This window comes from Mustela erminea, chromosome 12 (assembly GCF_009829155.1).
Source record: "Mustela erminea isolate mMusErm1 chromosome 12, mMusErm1.Pri, whole genome shotgun sequence".
Lineage (NCBI taxonomy): Eukaryota > Metazoa > Chordata > Mammalia > Carnivora > Mustelidae > Mustela > Mustela erminea.
This window is the reverse complement of record NC_045625.1, coordinates 64,616,587-64,632,739: the sequence shown is the minus strand read 5'-3', so window position 1 is coordinate 64,632,739 and position 16,153 is coordinate 64,616,587. Positions and strand designations below refer to the sequence as shown.

The following is a 16,153-nucleotide window of genomic DNA, read 5'->3' as shown; positions in this document are numbered from 1 at the left end:
ACACATGCAGGGGGTGGAAGCAGAGCAAAAGAGGGAGGACGGATCCTTTTTTCACAGAGAAAGAGATGTGAGCTTGGGCTTTCCTAATATGGACACAGCTGGGCTTGTGTAGCATTAAACACTGATTTAATCCACTACTGGAGGAAACATCATACAAAAAGTAAAGAGATTAGCAACCAATTAATTCTGGCCCTTCCTGTTGTCGTCCTGGAACGCCTTTTATATCGATTTAAATGTTTGGTGAACAAACATTCTGGAAAATAGCTTTCTCATATATTATTTATATTGGGGACAGCCTTCCCCAGGACCCCCCCCCCCCCCCCAGTTGTGGTGGATTTTACTTTCCCCACTCTCTGTGTTCTTACTTCTGAATAGAGGTGGGACAGTTTAGGCCCATTGTACTTGTTTGCAAATTGTGACTTCATTGGGTTCTCTTGGGAAGCCAGATGACAGGCAATCCAGTCTGAGTGCCAATGTTTTTAAAAATAGACATGCTGGAAAAAGAAGAAGAGACATGCCAGGGCCCCAGATTCCCAATGCATAGCTTCCTTTGAAGGCACCGTGAAGCAGGAGGCACTTACAGACACCGTATCCACTCCCTCTTAGGGAATAACCAAAGGGACCTAGACATGAGTATTTGCTTTTGAAGCTACTGAAATGTTAACATCCGCGTTTATACTTTTAACTAATTAGTAGTTAATATCTTTTGTAAGGCATTTTGCCAGAGTAGTTTTCCTATAGCATCAATGTAGTGTGTTTTTCTAAATAAGGAAGCCCATTTAGTTAGAGCATGATGCGCAGCACTAAGGAAGATCAACCTGGGTTGCTTCCTGTGTGGAACAGTAGCTTCTGCAAATAACAAAGGGTCTTTTCCATTGGTACACACTGTCCCTAATTGCAGCCAGCAGTCTTCCAAATGCAAAATATTTGTTTCCAGGGAATCCGTGGCAGCTATCGACATAAGTAGAACAATGTCTATTAGAACAATGTCAAGGGCATGAGTGGGAAATAATACCTCATATGTATGTGAGGTTCTAGATTCCCTGAAAGACAAGGATCTTTTTGTTCAGGATCCAGAATTCTATTACCCATGAACCTGGAAAAACTGGAAAAAACTCTAAAAACTCAAATATCTATCCATCCATCCTTGCCTCCCTTCTGGTTAGTGTTGGGATCTTCCACTTCTTTTTGTTTTGTTTTGTTTTTGGATCTTCCACTTCTTTTTAATTCGTGTGTGTGTGTGTGTGTGTGTGTACACACTTAACTAATCTTGCCCAGAAGTTTATCCCTAGGTGTAAGCTATAGGAATTGCTAGCGTGGGTCAGGGCAGCAGCCCATTCTGCCCAGCATTGTGTCTGCTGTTTACCCAGAGACTTATTGAAATAGAACTTAATAGATGGCTGTCCTCTGTGGCATTGACCTTGAAATTTAGATGTCTCCCAAACATCTGGAATGTCTTAATAGTAACTTGTGAGAGATGGGTCGTCATTAAAATGATCTAAACCGGTGGTTCTCAACACTGGCAGTACAGTGGAATCACTGGGGGAGAGTTGGGGGTGGGAAACACTTCAAAAAGGACTGATGCAGGGTCCTACTCTTGGGATGGGAATTTCAGTGATCTGGAGTGCCACCTGGTTAATGGGATCTATAAACCCTCCTGGTGATTCTAATAAGCAGTCAGGGGACCCTCTGATTTAACGCCGCCCCTACATAACTTTGTATTTCACCTGTGAAACTCTTTAAGGTCAGAATGTCCATGAATGTTAAGCTCCTGTAAAGAATTGCAGTCATACAGGTGCTGAAGGGGGTGTACAATATCTGTTTTCTGAAATGGCTGTTGCAATAGACTTTTATGGTATGGGATAATATTTTATGGGCTGTGTTTTGATCTGAGGTTGATCTGATCCACATAACAAGCAACTATTTTAAAGTAAGACTGTCATGCTAGATGTTCCCTAAGCTCTCATGCTGGAGTAGAAAGAGTACTGCACTTCCAGCCTGGAGATCGAAGGGCCACCCAACATTAAGTATTAAAGAAATGAAATTTGGGGGACCTGGCTGACTCAGTCAGTAGAATATGTGACTTTTGATCTTGGGCCTGTGAGTTTGAGCCCATTATTCGGTGTAGAGATTACTTAACAAAATCTTTAAAACAAACAAATTAAAAAAATGAAAATTCCCTGAGACTCAGTTTCTTCATCCTGAAAATGGGACTGTGTGAGAAACAAACTGCGGTCTGTATGTGGAAGCCCTTGGCGGACCACTGAGACCTTACAGAATTGGCCACTCTGCTTCTTTCTTCCACTTCTGAGGTCCCATGTCTTTGATACACATAGCAGATGGGTACTTTTTATGGTTTAAGCTCACTTCCCTCCAGTTTCTAGAATGTTGCATTGCTTCTAGAATTTGATAAATAACAGCTGCCTTGCCTCGTAAGCACATCGCATGTGCCTGGATCTTCGCAGTTCTCTAAGAAAGGAGGCATAGAGAGATCACGTGACTAATATATGGCCGAGCCCGGATTCAAACCCAGCACACTGCCCGTGTGCTGCTTATACTATGCCAGGTCACACGAGTGTCCTGAGGACAGGGACGGTGGCTTACTCATCTGTGTTCACAAAGTCTAGTGCTCTGTTTTGCAGTAAGCTCTCAGTATGCTTGTTAAGTGACTAACCTGTCTCTAGTTTACATTCTTGTTCCCGAGGTCAGAACCTATTTTCTCTGGTTTTGATATCAAAAGAAGTAAAATATTTAGTTGGTTAACATTTTTTTATTGTAGTTTAGCACCAAGTTTATATAATATTGTATTTACTTTTATTTTGTTTTGCAACAGTTCTTTTCCTTGAATTTTACAAGTAGGGCATAATCATACGTCCTTACCTTTTGTGCTTCACTTCTAAGTGTTTTTAATGGAGAGAAATATTAGAACCATGACATTTTATCAGAGCCCCTTACTCTCCCCCAAAAAGAAAAAGAAAGTTAAAGAAAGAAAAAATAAACCCAGAATATTTTTTATTTATTCATACTCTTCCTTGCCCAAAATGGAGTTAAGACAGCTTCTAAAGCAAGATAGAGTGTGATAAAAATAAATTAAAATATAAAAAAACAAAGCAATGTGAAAATAATAGTAGGAAAATAAGATGGTGCCAGGAATTAAATTGTCATACAATATGCACCCCTTGAAGTTCTTATGCTTGGTTTAATGTAGGGGCACAGCATTTTCTAGAAGAGGGAAAAGGGATCAATTTGCAATGTTCATGAGGTAAAATAAACCAGGTGCCCGAGTCCCCCTATTCCTGGTGTTGATATCAGGCTCCCTGTGGGGCCTCTCAGAAAATTACTATTTAATGTAATAAACAATCCTCTGAAACTATCCTTACGGTAAACACTGGGATGGGTTTTATGGGACTGTTTCTTATAATGCACCTCAATAAAGGTTGATGGCTTCTTACCAGAACATAATGTGATAAAAGGAATTTCACAGAGCACCAGTAAGACGTCGTCCTGTGCCAGCGGTATGGTGGTCTGCACTAATCCAAGAGGATCTTAGAGTATCTAGGGCAGGGGTTTGGGCAGTCAGGAAGGTCTGTAAACCTCCTGACAGTTGATGCGTGTGTGAGAAGGGAGTAGGGGACTGTTCATGATTGTAGGTGTATTTCTGTCCAGGGAGCCAAAAGCTGATAGCTAATGCTTCATCAGATTCTCGGAGGGAATCTAGAAATGGAAGAACTGAGTGTGTTCCCTCAGGCAGACTCTGCAAAAGTTTCTGAATAACAGTGAGTTTGGGGTTATGATGCCTGAGAGGAAGAGGTTCTCTTAGCCAGTTCAGGGCAGAACAAATGCGGGAAGGATTTCCTTTTTTGAAAACTATGCTTTATAAGGATTCCACCAAGGGCTCCATTTAGCAGGGCCAACATCCTCTTGAGAAAGAAGAATTAGGCATTTATTCTAACACAGACACAAAATAGTCAATAATAGAAATGATAATTTTTTCTAAAATCAAAGATATCATAAAGGAATGTTATCTTCTAAAAGGGTAGAACAAAATTTAAAGGCCTAGAATTTGAGAACGTTGACCCTAATCAGGATTATTTCCTTGTTATTATTTGCAACTTAAACTAATCTTGATATTATTTCTGGTTTTGTATAGGTGCTTACTTTTTAATTTACCCTCAATATATGTTGGCTATAGAGCCCTTCTGAAACAAGCAAAAGCTTCTGGACTTCTCTATAGTGTTTGATATTAAAAGATCTTCTGACTTCTTATAGCAGATAGTTTTTCCTCTCCTGTGCCTGGGGGAGTGTAATTTGCCATCCGAGGCTGTTTGGACTAATTAAAGGGCTCCTCTTGTCTGCCCTTTCAGCTTTCTGGGTGACTAGGAAGGCGTTCTGCTGCTTCTCATTCCTCTGGACTGTAGCTCACCATGAAGCAGAAGCACGTGTCCATATTAATAATATGAAATTGATATCACTACCATATTCCAATGAAAAGAGTAATTTCCTCTTGACAAGAAGAAGAAAAAGAAGAAGAAGGGAAGAAAGAAAGAAAGAAAGAAAAAGGTTTTCTTTCTAAAAGTAATCTCCAGCCACTAGATTAAGTAATGCTTTTATTCTAAAGCAATGGCATTTTCCTCAGCCTCTGAAGTGTCTTCAGCTATTATAAGCTGCATTGACAAGAAAGTTTCTTAAAGCAACTTCCTTTCAAAACTTGGATCTCTATTAGACGAAACATTTTTTAAAACATAATTCAAATAGAAAACATCTGTTTTTAAAAGATAGCTTTAAAGTGCTTTTACCACTTTCTTAAAGATAGTTATTAGAGTATCCATCCCTGGCTACAGAATTCAAATTTTATTTTTTTAATTATTACTTTTTTAAAGAGAGAGAGCGGGAGAGAGAAAGTGTGCATGCATTCTGTTGGGGAGGGGGCAGTAGGAGAAGAAGAGTTTGAGAATCCCAAGCAAGCTCCACACCCAGCACAGAGCCCAGTTGGTTGGGTTTGGGGGGTTGGATCTCACCACCCTGAGGTCATGACCTGAGCCTAAATCAAGAGTCAGATGTTTAAACGACTGAGCCACCCAGGCACCCACAGAATTCCTTAAATAAGTATTCTTCCTCCAGTTTTTCTACACCCTACCTTTATTGGGGCCACCCCATGAAGAAAGGAAGATTTAGACAGGCAAAAGGAGAAATGTGTGGAGGTTATATTGAACATAATAAAAATAATTAATATTTTCCTTATAAAATAAAGCACGTGGGTAGCTTAGTCCCTTAAGTGTCTGCCTTTGGCTCAGGTCATGATCCTGGTGCCCAGGATCCAGCCCCAAGTCAGGTTCCCTGCTCAGTGGGGAGCCTGCTCTCTCTTTCTTCCTCTGCTGCTCTCCCTGCTTGTGTACGCTTTCTCTCGCTCTCAAATAAATTAACAAAATCTTTAAAAAATGTATCTTTCCGATAATTTTGAAATGTGTTACTATTTCATTCTAGATCAAACTCAGCTCCAAGCACTGCATTTTGGAATACAATTTTCATGATTAATATAAGAGGGAATTAAGAATCTTTATTTCTGGGCACCTGGGTGGCTCAGTGGGTTAAGCCACTGCCTTCAGCTCAGGTCATGATCTCAGGGTCCTGGGATCGAGTCCCACATCAGGCTCTCTGCTCAACAGGGGGCCTGCTTCCCTTCCTCTCTCTCTGCCTGCCTCTCTGCCTGCTTGTGATCTCTCTCTGTCAAATAAATAAATAAAATCTTTAAAAAAAAAAAAAAAAAAAAAAAGAATCTTTATTTCTAAAAAAAAAAAAAAAAAGAATCTTTATTTCTCATTTCTATTTTTATTTTTACTTTTTTTTTTTTTTTTAAAAAGAGGTCATTTTGGAAGTACCCTGGCAATGTAACCGATGTCCCATAGTCTCTTTCTTTTAAAAAAAAGGCACAATTTTTGCTCTTTACAAAATAAGGTATTTTAGTGGAGAAACAAGCAGGAGTTAATTAGATCTTCATCTTGAGACTCTACCCCTTGAAATTTCATGTGCTATTCATTCAGTCATTTGTTCCTATAGCTTCCATTTACTTAGTTCACATTTATTTAGCATCTACTATGGCCAGCAGTATTTTAACTGACCTGACAAAAATCAAAAACTAAAGAGACAGGATCTCTTTCTTCCTGGACTTTAAAGTCCAGCTGGGGAGATAAACATTCAACAAATTAATAATAATTTTTTAAAAAAAGGTGTAATAGAACTGTACAACACAGAGTGAACCCTGCTGTAAACTATGGGCTTTGTTTAATAATGGTGTATCAAATATTGGTTCCTGAATTGCAACAAACATACTACCCTAATGGAAGATGTTAGTAATAGAAGAAACTGTGTTATGTTGGCACATGGGAACTCTGTGCTTTTTGTATAAATTTTTGTTATCTACTCTAAAAAATAAAATCTCATAATTAAAAATAAATTTTAATAGCTCTAAAGTGTAAGCAATTTAGAAGAAATAAACAGGATGCTATTCGAAGGAATAGTGGGGGTGAAATAATTTGGAATGGGGAGTAAGGAAAGACCTTTCTAGAGTTGTTCAAGGCCAGAACTAGAGAATAAGTAGGAGCCAGCCCGGCAGAGAAGAGAAAGCTCATTCTTGGTAAAGGAAAGTGATATCATTTGAAATACCTTTCGAAATATTATTCTGGCTTCTCAGTGGAGGATGGATTGTGCCAGTGGGTGTGAAGGTGCAGGACTACAAAGGAGAGGAGTTAGGAGGAAATTAGAGTGGACCATAGCTTTATCACCTACACACAGTAGCAGAGTGACAGTAGGATTCTTTCCTTTGCTCAGCTTCTGCCAGAAAGCATTAGGTTCTCCATGAGCTACAGAGTAGGAAGAAAGGAGACTGTCATTGGCAGTAAGACAGGGTTCCCAGGTCTCAATTCCTAAGATCTTTTCAGTGACTTAATGGGATTTTTAGTGTGAAGAATAATTGTATGTGTGTGTGTGTGTGTGTGTGTGTATTTGAGACTACAATCAGATGAGAATTACAGTGAAAAACAAGCCTTCAAATACTAACTATCCATCTGTAATAACAGATTTTCATAGAAGTCTGTTTATGATTAATTTTCAATAGTTTCCTATTCCCACTACTGGATTGTTGGAATTTATTTTATTTTTTGTTTCTTTTTAGGCTACATGTTCAAAAATTGTTGATAAGTCAACAAAAAAGATACTTAAGGAAGGTCTATTTAAGCAGGATGCTGTTTTGGTACATAAGTATTGGAAGGTTTTTATCAGAGTTCTTAGGGGTGGTGAATTCCCAAGGAAGAAAAGTCTAGTGGGTAAAGGGAAGTGTCTATCAGTGATAGATTTCTATTGATTCTGAAACTGTTCTTAGTAGCAGGAAAGCTCAAACAGTTCGGGATTTTATTTCCATTTGAAAGTAAATAGCTCTTCAATTACATAATCCACTCCATAATTTTAATTTTTATCTAGCTCTGTATGTGTACTGGAGATGTGCAAGGCATTAACTACTTTTATGCATTTGTTTTGCAGTGGAAAAATTGTATATGATAGTTGTACATTATATATAAAAAGATCTGATACCACTTCAAAAAATCTTTAGCAAATGAGCATGCATTTCATAGTCCTTACCTAATAATAATAGAAAATGGCTAATCTGCCTATCTAACTCTATAAGTACCTTTTTTTTTTTTTTTTTGTATTCTGGAAACACAAAAACTTAAGTGAAGAATTCCCCATTTGAGCAGACCTGCTGTTTATTTTAGAACCTATAAGTGCATCATCAATGTAATTTTAAGTAGTCCAGTTATGAATATGGGATGAAGGGATAAAATCAAGTTTTCCACTCTGATGTCTCCATTAAGAAGCTCCTCTTTGTGTAAAATACTCCGTGGCAAAGTTGCTTCTATTTAAAGTAGTGAGTTTGATCTTGGCTTTGATCTAAAGCTTTTGATCTTGAAAGAAGGATGGAGTAGCAATAAAGAGAGGGCAAGACAGATTTTCTTTAAAGAAATGCGATAAAGTTAAAGGGATGGTCAAGATCAACAAACGCGAGTGCGACCCGACTCTTCTCCCCAAGCGCTCACCCCCATTCTGGTTCAGCCAACTTCTCATGCGGATGGGCAGAAGTGGTGTCTGAGGAAAAATTTGGAGCATGGCAGACTTTACAAACTAAGTGGAAACTATCCCCCTAATTATGAAGACAGAGTGTCGCCTTTTAAATTCTCCCCAGTCGCTGTGGGGGTCCGCGGGCAGGGTGCGCGCGGCGCCTACGGCACTTAGAGCGCACAGGCTCCGTCAAGGCGCGGGCGGTGCGCCTTCTACGCTCTCCGGGTTTCTCCCCCGGGAGGTCACCTGCCACCGCCCCGGAGTCAGGAGGGGCCACTGGAAAACGTCTACTTAATGGCGTCTAATCCATTCCCGGAAAAAAAATCCACTAGGAAAGTTCCTTTCCGCTCCGCGAAGGCCATCTGGACACTTAGGTTTCTGACCCGAAGAGGGAGTTCGGCTAGCCTCGGGGGTGGGGGCGCTTCTCGAGCTAAGCCCTGTCGCCTGCGGCCGGGCCACGCTCTTGATCGCATAGTGGCGGAGAAACCCTTGCGCGGGTCCGCAGGGGCCAGCGGAGAGGGTGGGGGCTGGAAAGGTAAGGCGTGCGCGCCCAGGTCGATCCGCGCGTGGGAGGGCGCGGGAGCGCAGGCGCGGGCGGGACGCGGGGAGAAGCGAAGAAAGACGTTCGTAAAGAGAACAATAAAATAGCCGGCGCGCCGGCGGGGGCGGGGGCGGGGGCGGGGGCGACCTGCGGCGAGGACGGAGCGGCCGCCTATACCTTTAAGGCAGGCCCCGCCCCCGCCCCAGCGCCCGCCCTCCGCCCGCGCCGCCGCCCCGGCCCCGCGCCGCCCCGCCGCCCGCGCTGCGCCTTAGGTGTTGCGGGCTCCGCGCGCCCGCGGCTCTCTGGCGGGCCGGCCGGGCAGCGGTCGCTGGCTGGGCGCGGGCGGCGGGGCCTTCGCTCCCACCCTCACCTTCCGCGGGTGAGGTAGTGGGTCAGCGCGCCGAGCTGGTGGGGCGCGGGGGAGGGAGGCTGGGGTGGCTCCCGGGGTAAACTTGACTCTTTCCCCTTCCCCCGCAGCCGCTGCAGAGGGAGCGCCAGGCCGGGGCGGAGTGCGGGCTCGCGCGGCAAGTGAGCGCCGAGGTGAGTGCGGGAGGCGCGCTCCCTGCGCTCCCCTCCCTCTTTCTCTGGGGCGGTGGGTCGGACGCCGCATCCCCATCGCGGACTCCCCGCGGCGCCGACGCGCGACAGCGGTGGGTAAGATGGCCCCATTCCGGGGCTCCGGCGCACACCGGCGCGGGGGTGGCCGACCGGGCCCGTGACCGGAGGGAGCGGCCCGGGCGAAGGTCACGGCCTCGGCGCGCCGCACACGCGCGCGTCTTTTGGGTCCCCGGCGCTGAGGCATCTCGGCGGGCCCGGAAGGTGCTTGTGGCTTTCCCAGGTGAAGCCCGGGAAGGCAGCGTCGCGAGGCTGTCGATCGTTTCTTTCTCACGCAGAGGGACGGCCCTCAGGACTCGTCGTCGTGTTTAAATTGCTCTGTGGTTTTTGAACTTTAGGTCGAGAAATGGATTCGAGTGAACCGGAGACCCCGAAAACGGAAACGAAGGGAGGCTGAAGAAGTGTTTGAAAAGGTAGGGTCCCCGAAAGACAGCACTGGGTGGAGTTCTTGAGAAATCTCCCCGTCCGCCCCTGAGGACTTGGTGGTAACAATAGAGTAGCATTTTTTAAGTTTTAATTCGGTGTCCAGTAAGCCGAATAAATGTGGGTGGTTATTCAGAAATACTGGTTGATAATATTAATAATCATGGACATACTAGGGAGTAAGAGAATGACTCGGGGTGGAGATCTGTTTTATACCCATTAAATAGAGCATAAGCGGATTCCATTATTTTATTAGACCCCTTGGTAGTTCTTATGACAGTTGTTAAGGTACCTATAAAAAGGGGGGTGTTCTGAATATATTGCCCCCAATATCAGGTTTCTCTGGTTGTGATAGATAAAGTGGCATACTTACTCATTTAGCCTTTAGATTTTAAATTAGAGTAATCTTAAAAAACGGAGGGAGATGAAAGAAGTGGATTTCTTTTGAAACACTAGGAAGGGATTTTATTTACTGTAAAGCAAATGAGAAATTTGTTTTTCTAAATTTAGAATTTCAGTATGTTACTTTGCAGAAGTTTGGATTACCTATTTTCTCCTGAAATTGTGTTAAATTAAAACTTGATTCGTCATTGTAAAAAAAATTATGAAATAAGGTAAGTTATGTGTTGTTTTCTGAATAATGTTTTACCAGTGTTAGCAGGTACGATTTTTGTTGCATTTACTTAATTACTGTTTTTCGATTCTTGATAGCACCAAAGGATTAAAATAGATGTGTGTTGTTTTTCTGCTGCTAGAATGTATGATGAATCACTCCTGATTCTGAAGCCAAATTCTTGCTGATAGCATTGCTGCCAACTTCTCTGATGTGTTGCCTTAGTATGGGCATTGCAGCGTCCGAGAATGTGCACAAAGCACATCATAATGAAGGTGATTCCAAAGTTTCAGAGTGCACGTAAGGATACCAAGGGCAGCTTCTAAGAGAATTGGGAAAAGAACTGGCCTAGGATCCTGGTCATTTGTAGGGAGACAGTGCATGAAAAGCGGTACCACAGCCCTACCTTTTTAAACAGTCATATCTGTCACTTGAGTTAAACAGTAATAGAAAACGGTTTCATTTTGAATATACTTGAATTTTCTGACCATACCTCGGCATGCCATGGTAGGTTGTGTTTGTTTAACTTTCATGCTCCAGGTGTTTTAAAAAATGTCCGTGAGGTGATGAATGAGATCATAAAATGTCCAAAGAAGGGAAAAGTTTTATGGCTTGTTTACTATTCAAAAGAATATTTTCTGGCTCTTATTTTTTTAAGCCAAAAAGGATGGTTACCCAGATGCACAATATGTCACGGGTGAATGAAGGGAAGCCACTGCCTTTGTGGATTACTAGGTGCCATCACTCAACATCTGAACTTGAAGGAACCACATGTGTGACACCCACGATCTGAGCATTGCCTTCTGAGAATGAGAAGGAGGGCACTGAGGATTTCACCTCCCAAGAAAATGGGGTTCTTTGCTGAGCCTTTCTTCTCGATAGAGGCTGTGTATGAGAGCTAGGGTGCACGTTTGGCTTTTCTTCTTAGAAAATGTGGGCAGCAGTTTTAAAGAGGATACAGAAATAAAGTAGGTTGGGACCAACGAGCTGAACTTCCTTTCAAGGAGTGAAGCTTAAAGCTGACTAGCTTTGAGGGAGGGGGTGGAGAGGGCCGGAAGATAAGATATTTCAGAGCTGGATCAGAGAATATTAATTATCAGCGTGTCCAGTCTTTCTTCCTGGCTCTGCCCAGCAGCCAAGCCCTTTGCCCCCTGTTTTGCCTCTTTTGCAAAGAGGGGTTGAAGCTCTCTGAGGCAAAGCATGCGATATTTTCAAGGGCAGAGTGGGAAGGGAGTGGGATCAGTGACCAAGGGCATTAGAGCAAGTTCTGAAAGGCACAGAAGCCACCCTGCAGCTGGTGGCCGAGGTGCCGTCCCCTGTTTGCCCGAGTGTCTATTCCGAAGTACAGATCGAATTCTGTGTGGTAATGAGTAATTAAACCGAGATCATTTGTTAACCTTTTGCTACAATTTGAACCTGTTATTAGTAGGAATCTGAGTAGTTGAAATTCACTGTTGAGTTTCATAAATGTATTTAAATGTCTGCCACAGCGCAAGTAGCAGCAGATTAGTCAATTTCTCCTTTTTAACACATCCACTATCTTTTTTTTTTAATCATTCAAATAAAACTGCGGTATTTTCGCTTTTGTTCATTTTCTTTTACTGTAAAATAAGAAAATTAGTTTAGTCATTTCTGGTAGGCCTAATTTGAAGTCTGTCCCTTGCCTGTATTTGCCTACTTTGTTTTCTTTGCCCACTTCTCCCGCACACTGCCCTTCCTCCATCCTCCCAGTCTCTGTTTACATCTTTCAGGCTCACGCAGAATTCAGCCCAGATGACTGAACTTGGTTAACTAGTCTGTGTTTAACTGTGGGAGGGTAGGAACATTTTTCCTCCAGTATTTACTGACTTGTGGAAAGCAGAGTCGTCTGAGCTGCCTGAGGAAGGAAAACAGAACAGCGGTGCGAGGCCAGAGTCTGGAAGCGGGCAACGGGGCGAGGAATTAGAGGCAGTGAATGTGATCTTACAGGAGATATTTGTTTTCCCCTTAAAGAAAATCACGAAGGTGCTAAGTGGTCAGCACAGGCTGATCTATGGGTTGAGTTTTTCAGTGAACTCAGAAGGGGAAGCAAAACAAACTTACCCTGTTCTCAGCTGTGGGTTAAAATAACGAATAATGAAATAAAGTAAACTGGGGTGAGTGAGAGGTACCACGCGGAGAAGTGATTTAAAATGTTCTCCTGGCCCTTCCAGGTTCTTCTGCTTACTGTGCAAGTCATTCCCACCCCTCACCCATCAGGTAGCTGTGCTTATAGGTTTTCAGCTCTCCTCTTCCTGAAGCTACATCAGTCTGCCTGGCACACCTTTTGTCTTCTCTGACATTTACTTTCATTTTATTTTTCTCTTCACATCTTTGCCCCCTTTCCAGTGCTGCGACTCAGTTCCTTCCTACTGGTCTCTGTTTTCTTCATTTCAGATGACAAAACTCACCTCTCTTTTGCCTCTGGTCCTCAGGTGTATTTTCCTTACGTTCTGATAGTCTTTCTTCTTAAGTGTTTCACATTCCTTTCATTTAGTTGAACAGGAATGGATCGGCCTGCTCCTCAAGGGACAGTGAAACAATGGTGGTGACAACAGCGAATTGTATAGCGTGTGTTTTAAAAATAATGTTATTAGATGTTGCTGAGTGGCTGTTGGTTTTAGAAGAGGAACATAATTTTTTTTCTGCTTTTATCTTTAACTATTCGAAGATAAATGCAAATTATCCATCACATTCAAAGATTAAGGGATAATACACTTTTATAAATACACATAAAATACGAAGTTTTTAAATCTTACTTTTTATTTTAAGGGTTAATAATACTGTAGTATAAAGAACAAATTGCATATTGAGGAAAATATATGAATGGCGTATGATTCCTTTAGAAGAAGAAAATGCCAATTTTGAGATTCAGAAGAAGCACCTAAAATCCTATTTGAAGCATATGTGATAATGTATGGAGAATAAATTTTAAGATACTAATTTCTGGTCATCGTCAAGTACATATGATGATGTCACGCATATGCATTGGCAAACTTTCAAAACACTGAAAATTCAGTAATAACAAGGTTGGCTATTACTATTAACAGGCTGTCCCTACATGTGTTAGTTTCCAAGCTAGTGGTTTTGGTGAGGGTGAATGTCTGGCCTGTGTTATGATTAGTTATAAGCAACACTAGGTGAGGTGCAAATGGTTTCTAACAAAAGCACCCCTTAAAGTAACCTAATTGTTCTTTCCTGCTGGAACCTGAAAAATAGTTTTTTAAAGCACGAAATTGTTAAAAATTTGGTCAAGTTTTCCTTGAAATATCAAGCAGAACAAAGATCTAGAAAGAAGGTTGTGAAAATGTGGACTTCATATCATATTTAATGGCCATTTCAGTTGGAGCCAAAGGATAAATTCTGCTTTCTGAGTCTTAGAGAAAACAAACGAGGGCACTGTTTTCATTGTGATAATATGCTTCCTCGATTCTGAAGCATTTTCTCTCACTTTTAGTTCATTTGCTTTTTCCATTCGTTTGATTCTGAACTGCAATGATCATGTTGGTATGAATGATAATTTACGGATTTAAAAAATTATGTATAAAACCCAATTTGGTTTATGCATTTTGCCACATTTATTGCTGCTTTTAAAATGTTTATACGTTGGAAGAAAATGCTTTTACTGCAATTCTAATATTGAAATGTTCAACATGTTAAAGGTAGGTACAAATTTTAAACTATTTAACAAAGTGCTTTACTGCTGTTTGTCTTTTGTGACAAAGATCTGTTTTATATTAAGTTTATGATTTCTGGAAAACGATTTAAGACTAATAAAAATTATCTGGCTCTTACTTGGACCTGTGACAGCAGACGGTCACGGTGTTAGGCTTGACTCTGGAGCCGTCAGGATACAAAGCTTGGCAAAATGGCACAAGATGAATTTAGAGAGGGCTGAACCAAGGGTCCCTTCACTTTATAGGATCTACCCCACATTCAGCAGAATGGTAGGCTTCAGGCAGCCACTCTTATGCAACTGAGGCAGCTTTGGTGTTGAGTGGTTTCCCAGGCATTGGTGCTCTTGCTTCTTTTTGAAAATGCTCTTGCCCTGTGAGAATTCATAACTAGTCTACATTTATATAGCTGTAATCGCTTACAATAGCTTCATTGATACTTGATCTCTATAGAAAAGCTTTATGGGTTCTAATGAGTCACTGCTCTTGAGGCACCAGCCGCCTTCCCTATCTGTGAATGGCTTTGTGTCCTGTGTTGTACTGATTGTGCCTTTGGATGACAACTTACTTGAGTGATGGGGAGAGGCAGAGTAATTTATTAAAAGTAATTACAAAGAAACCAAACAAAAAGAGTAATTACAGTGCTGTTAATATGCAATTCGTTATTTTATTGCTGCAATATTTAGAACTGGGTCTTATTTGTGGGTCTCCCTTTCTTCCTTGTAAATCTCTAGCAAATACATAATTTATCAAATTCTCTGTACCCAGGTCTCAAGTTAGATCTGGTCTCAAAAGATCTTGGCTTTTTCTGCCCCCTCCCTTCTTCTTTTTTTTTTTTTTTTTTTTAATCTGGACCAAGGAAGAATTGCTGATAAAATGTATTTTTGGTAGCCTCAGGAAGGAAGTCTGATCTGTGTGATTTTATACCATTAAGTTTTCATTTGTTTTGTAGATTTATTTTCTTAAGAGTCTGCCATTTATATAAAATATTCTAAGAATTATGAGTGTACTGAAATCCCTTCCATTTTTGACTAGCACAACTCAGAGAATTAAAGTATAGTCATCCACTTACCCTCACGCACTTATTCACGTATTTTAAAAAGAATCTGTGAATGGAACTATTAATATAATAATAGCTGACACTTGTCATGTGTCAGGCACTGTTCTAAGTGCTTTGCATGTATCTGCTCATGTAAATGCGCCCTTAAAGTGGTACCGCAGACCGGCAGTATGCCATGAGGGTGTCGTAGACTAGGGCAGAAGCTCTGGCAGTAGGTGAGGTCTAAACAAGTCAAATAATTGCTTCAGAAAAGAATGCTTTGGGTAAGATTTAAAAAAAAATTTTTTTTAACCCAAGCCATTGACAGTCCTAGACCACCAGCATAAAGCATACATTTCTAAATGAGGAAAATCCCACCCGGCGAGTATTTTGAAAACACTTGAAAGTGTGCAGATAATTACACTGTTGTTGATTTTAGCAGATTCAATGCCAGCAGCCAGCAGCTCTTCTATGCCATGAAAGATGAAAGCCATTTTAATATAAAACACGAGTTTGGCTGGAAAGGGGAGGCGGGCAGAGAACAATTTCATGACTTTTTAGTTACTTTTATAGGAAGCATTAGTTACGTTCCTGTGATAGAATGTTTTACTTGGCAATTATTCTCATCTGAGGCATTTTAATGACTTCTGCTCTGTGCCTGGTATCATCTGGCACTAATGAGATGCATTATTTTAGTAGCACCTACCGGTGTCAGTATAGTTGAGGGCCTGTTACCATTTCCATTCATCTTCTCTTTTAGGAGGCAGGCACTGTATCTTCAGGTATAGCCAACCTGTATTTCGTTTGTATTTCTGGGTATCAGCATACAGCAAAAAGGACACTCAAGCCTGTATCTCTAGCACTTAGAGAAGGGCCTGATCACACACAGCCTCGAAAAGTAGTTGTTCAATGAATTAGGTGAATGAATCCCACTCATGGTACTTACCTTATTAAGTCATACCTGGCTATTATGTGTTTAAGAAGTTGTAACGGTCCAGCTTTTATTTATTTTGTTCTTTGATGACAGAAGTTTTCATGAAAGCACATTCAGTAGAGCTGTCTCAGTTGCCATGGGTCATCTTGTTCATCCCTCCTGTAAAGAGAGCTCAGAGCCAGGA

The 16,153-nt window shown here is 41.6% G+C and overlaps 1 protein-coding gene across 8 annotated transcripts in view; it reads left to right on the top strand.

The window, feature by feature from the left end:
- AOPEP (aminopeptidase O (putative)) overlaps nucleotides 1-16,153 on the top strand; it is a 332,560-nt gene that overhangs the window by 247,466 nt on the left and 68,941 nt on the right. For all 8 annotated transcript variants that reach the window (XM_032308869.1, XM_032308867.1, XM_032308868.1 and 5 more), the window contains 2 exons: nucleotides 9,131-9,193; nucleotides 9,607-9,681. In XM_032308869.1, the coding sequence (XP_032164760.1) occupies nucleotides 9,131-9,193; nucleotides 9,607-9,681 (138 nt within the window). The remainder of the gene's footprint in view (nucleotides 1-9,130; nucleotides 9,194-9,606; nucleotides 9,682-16,153) is intronic.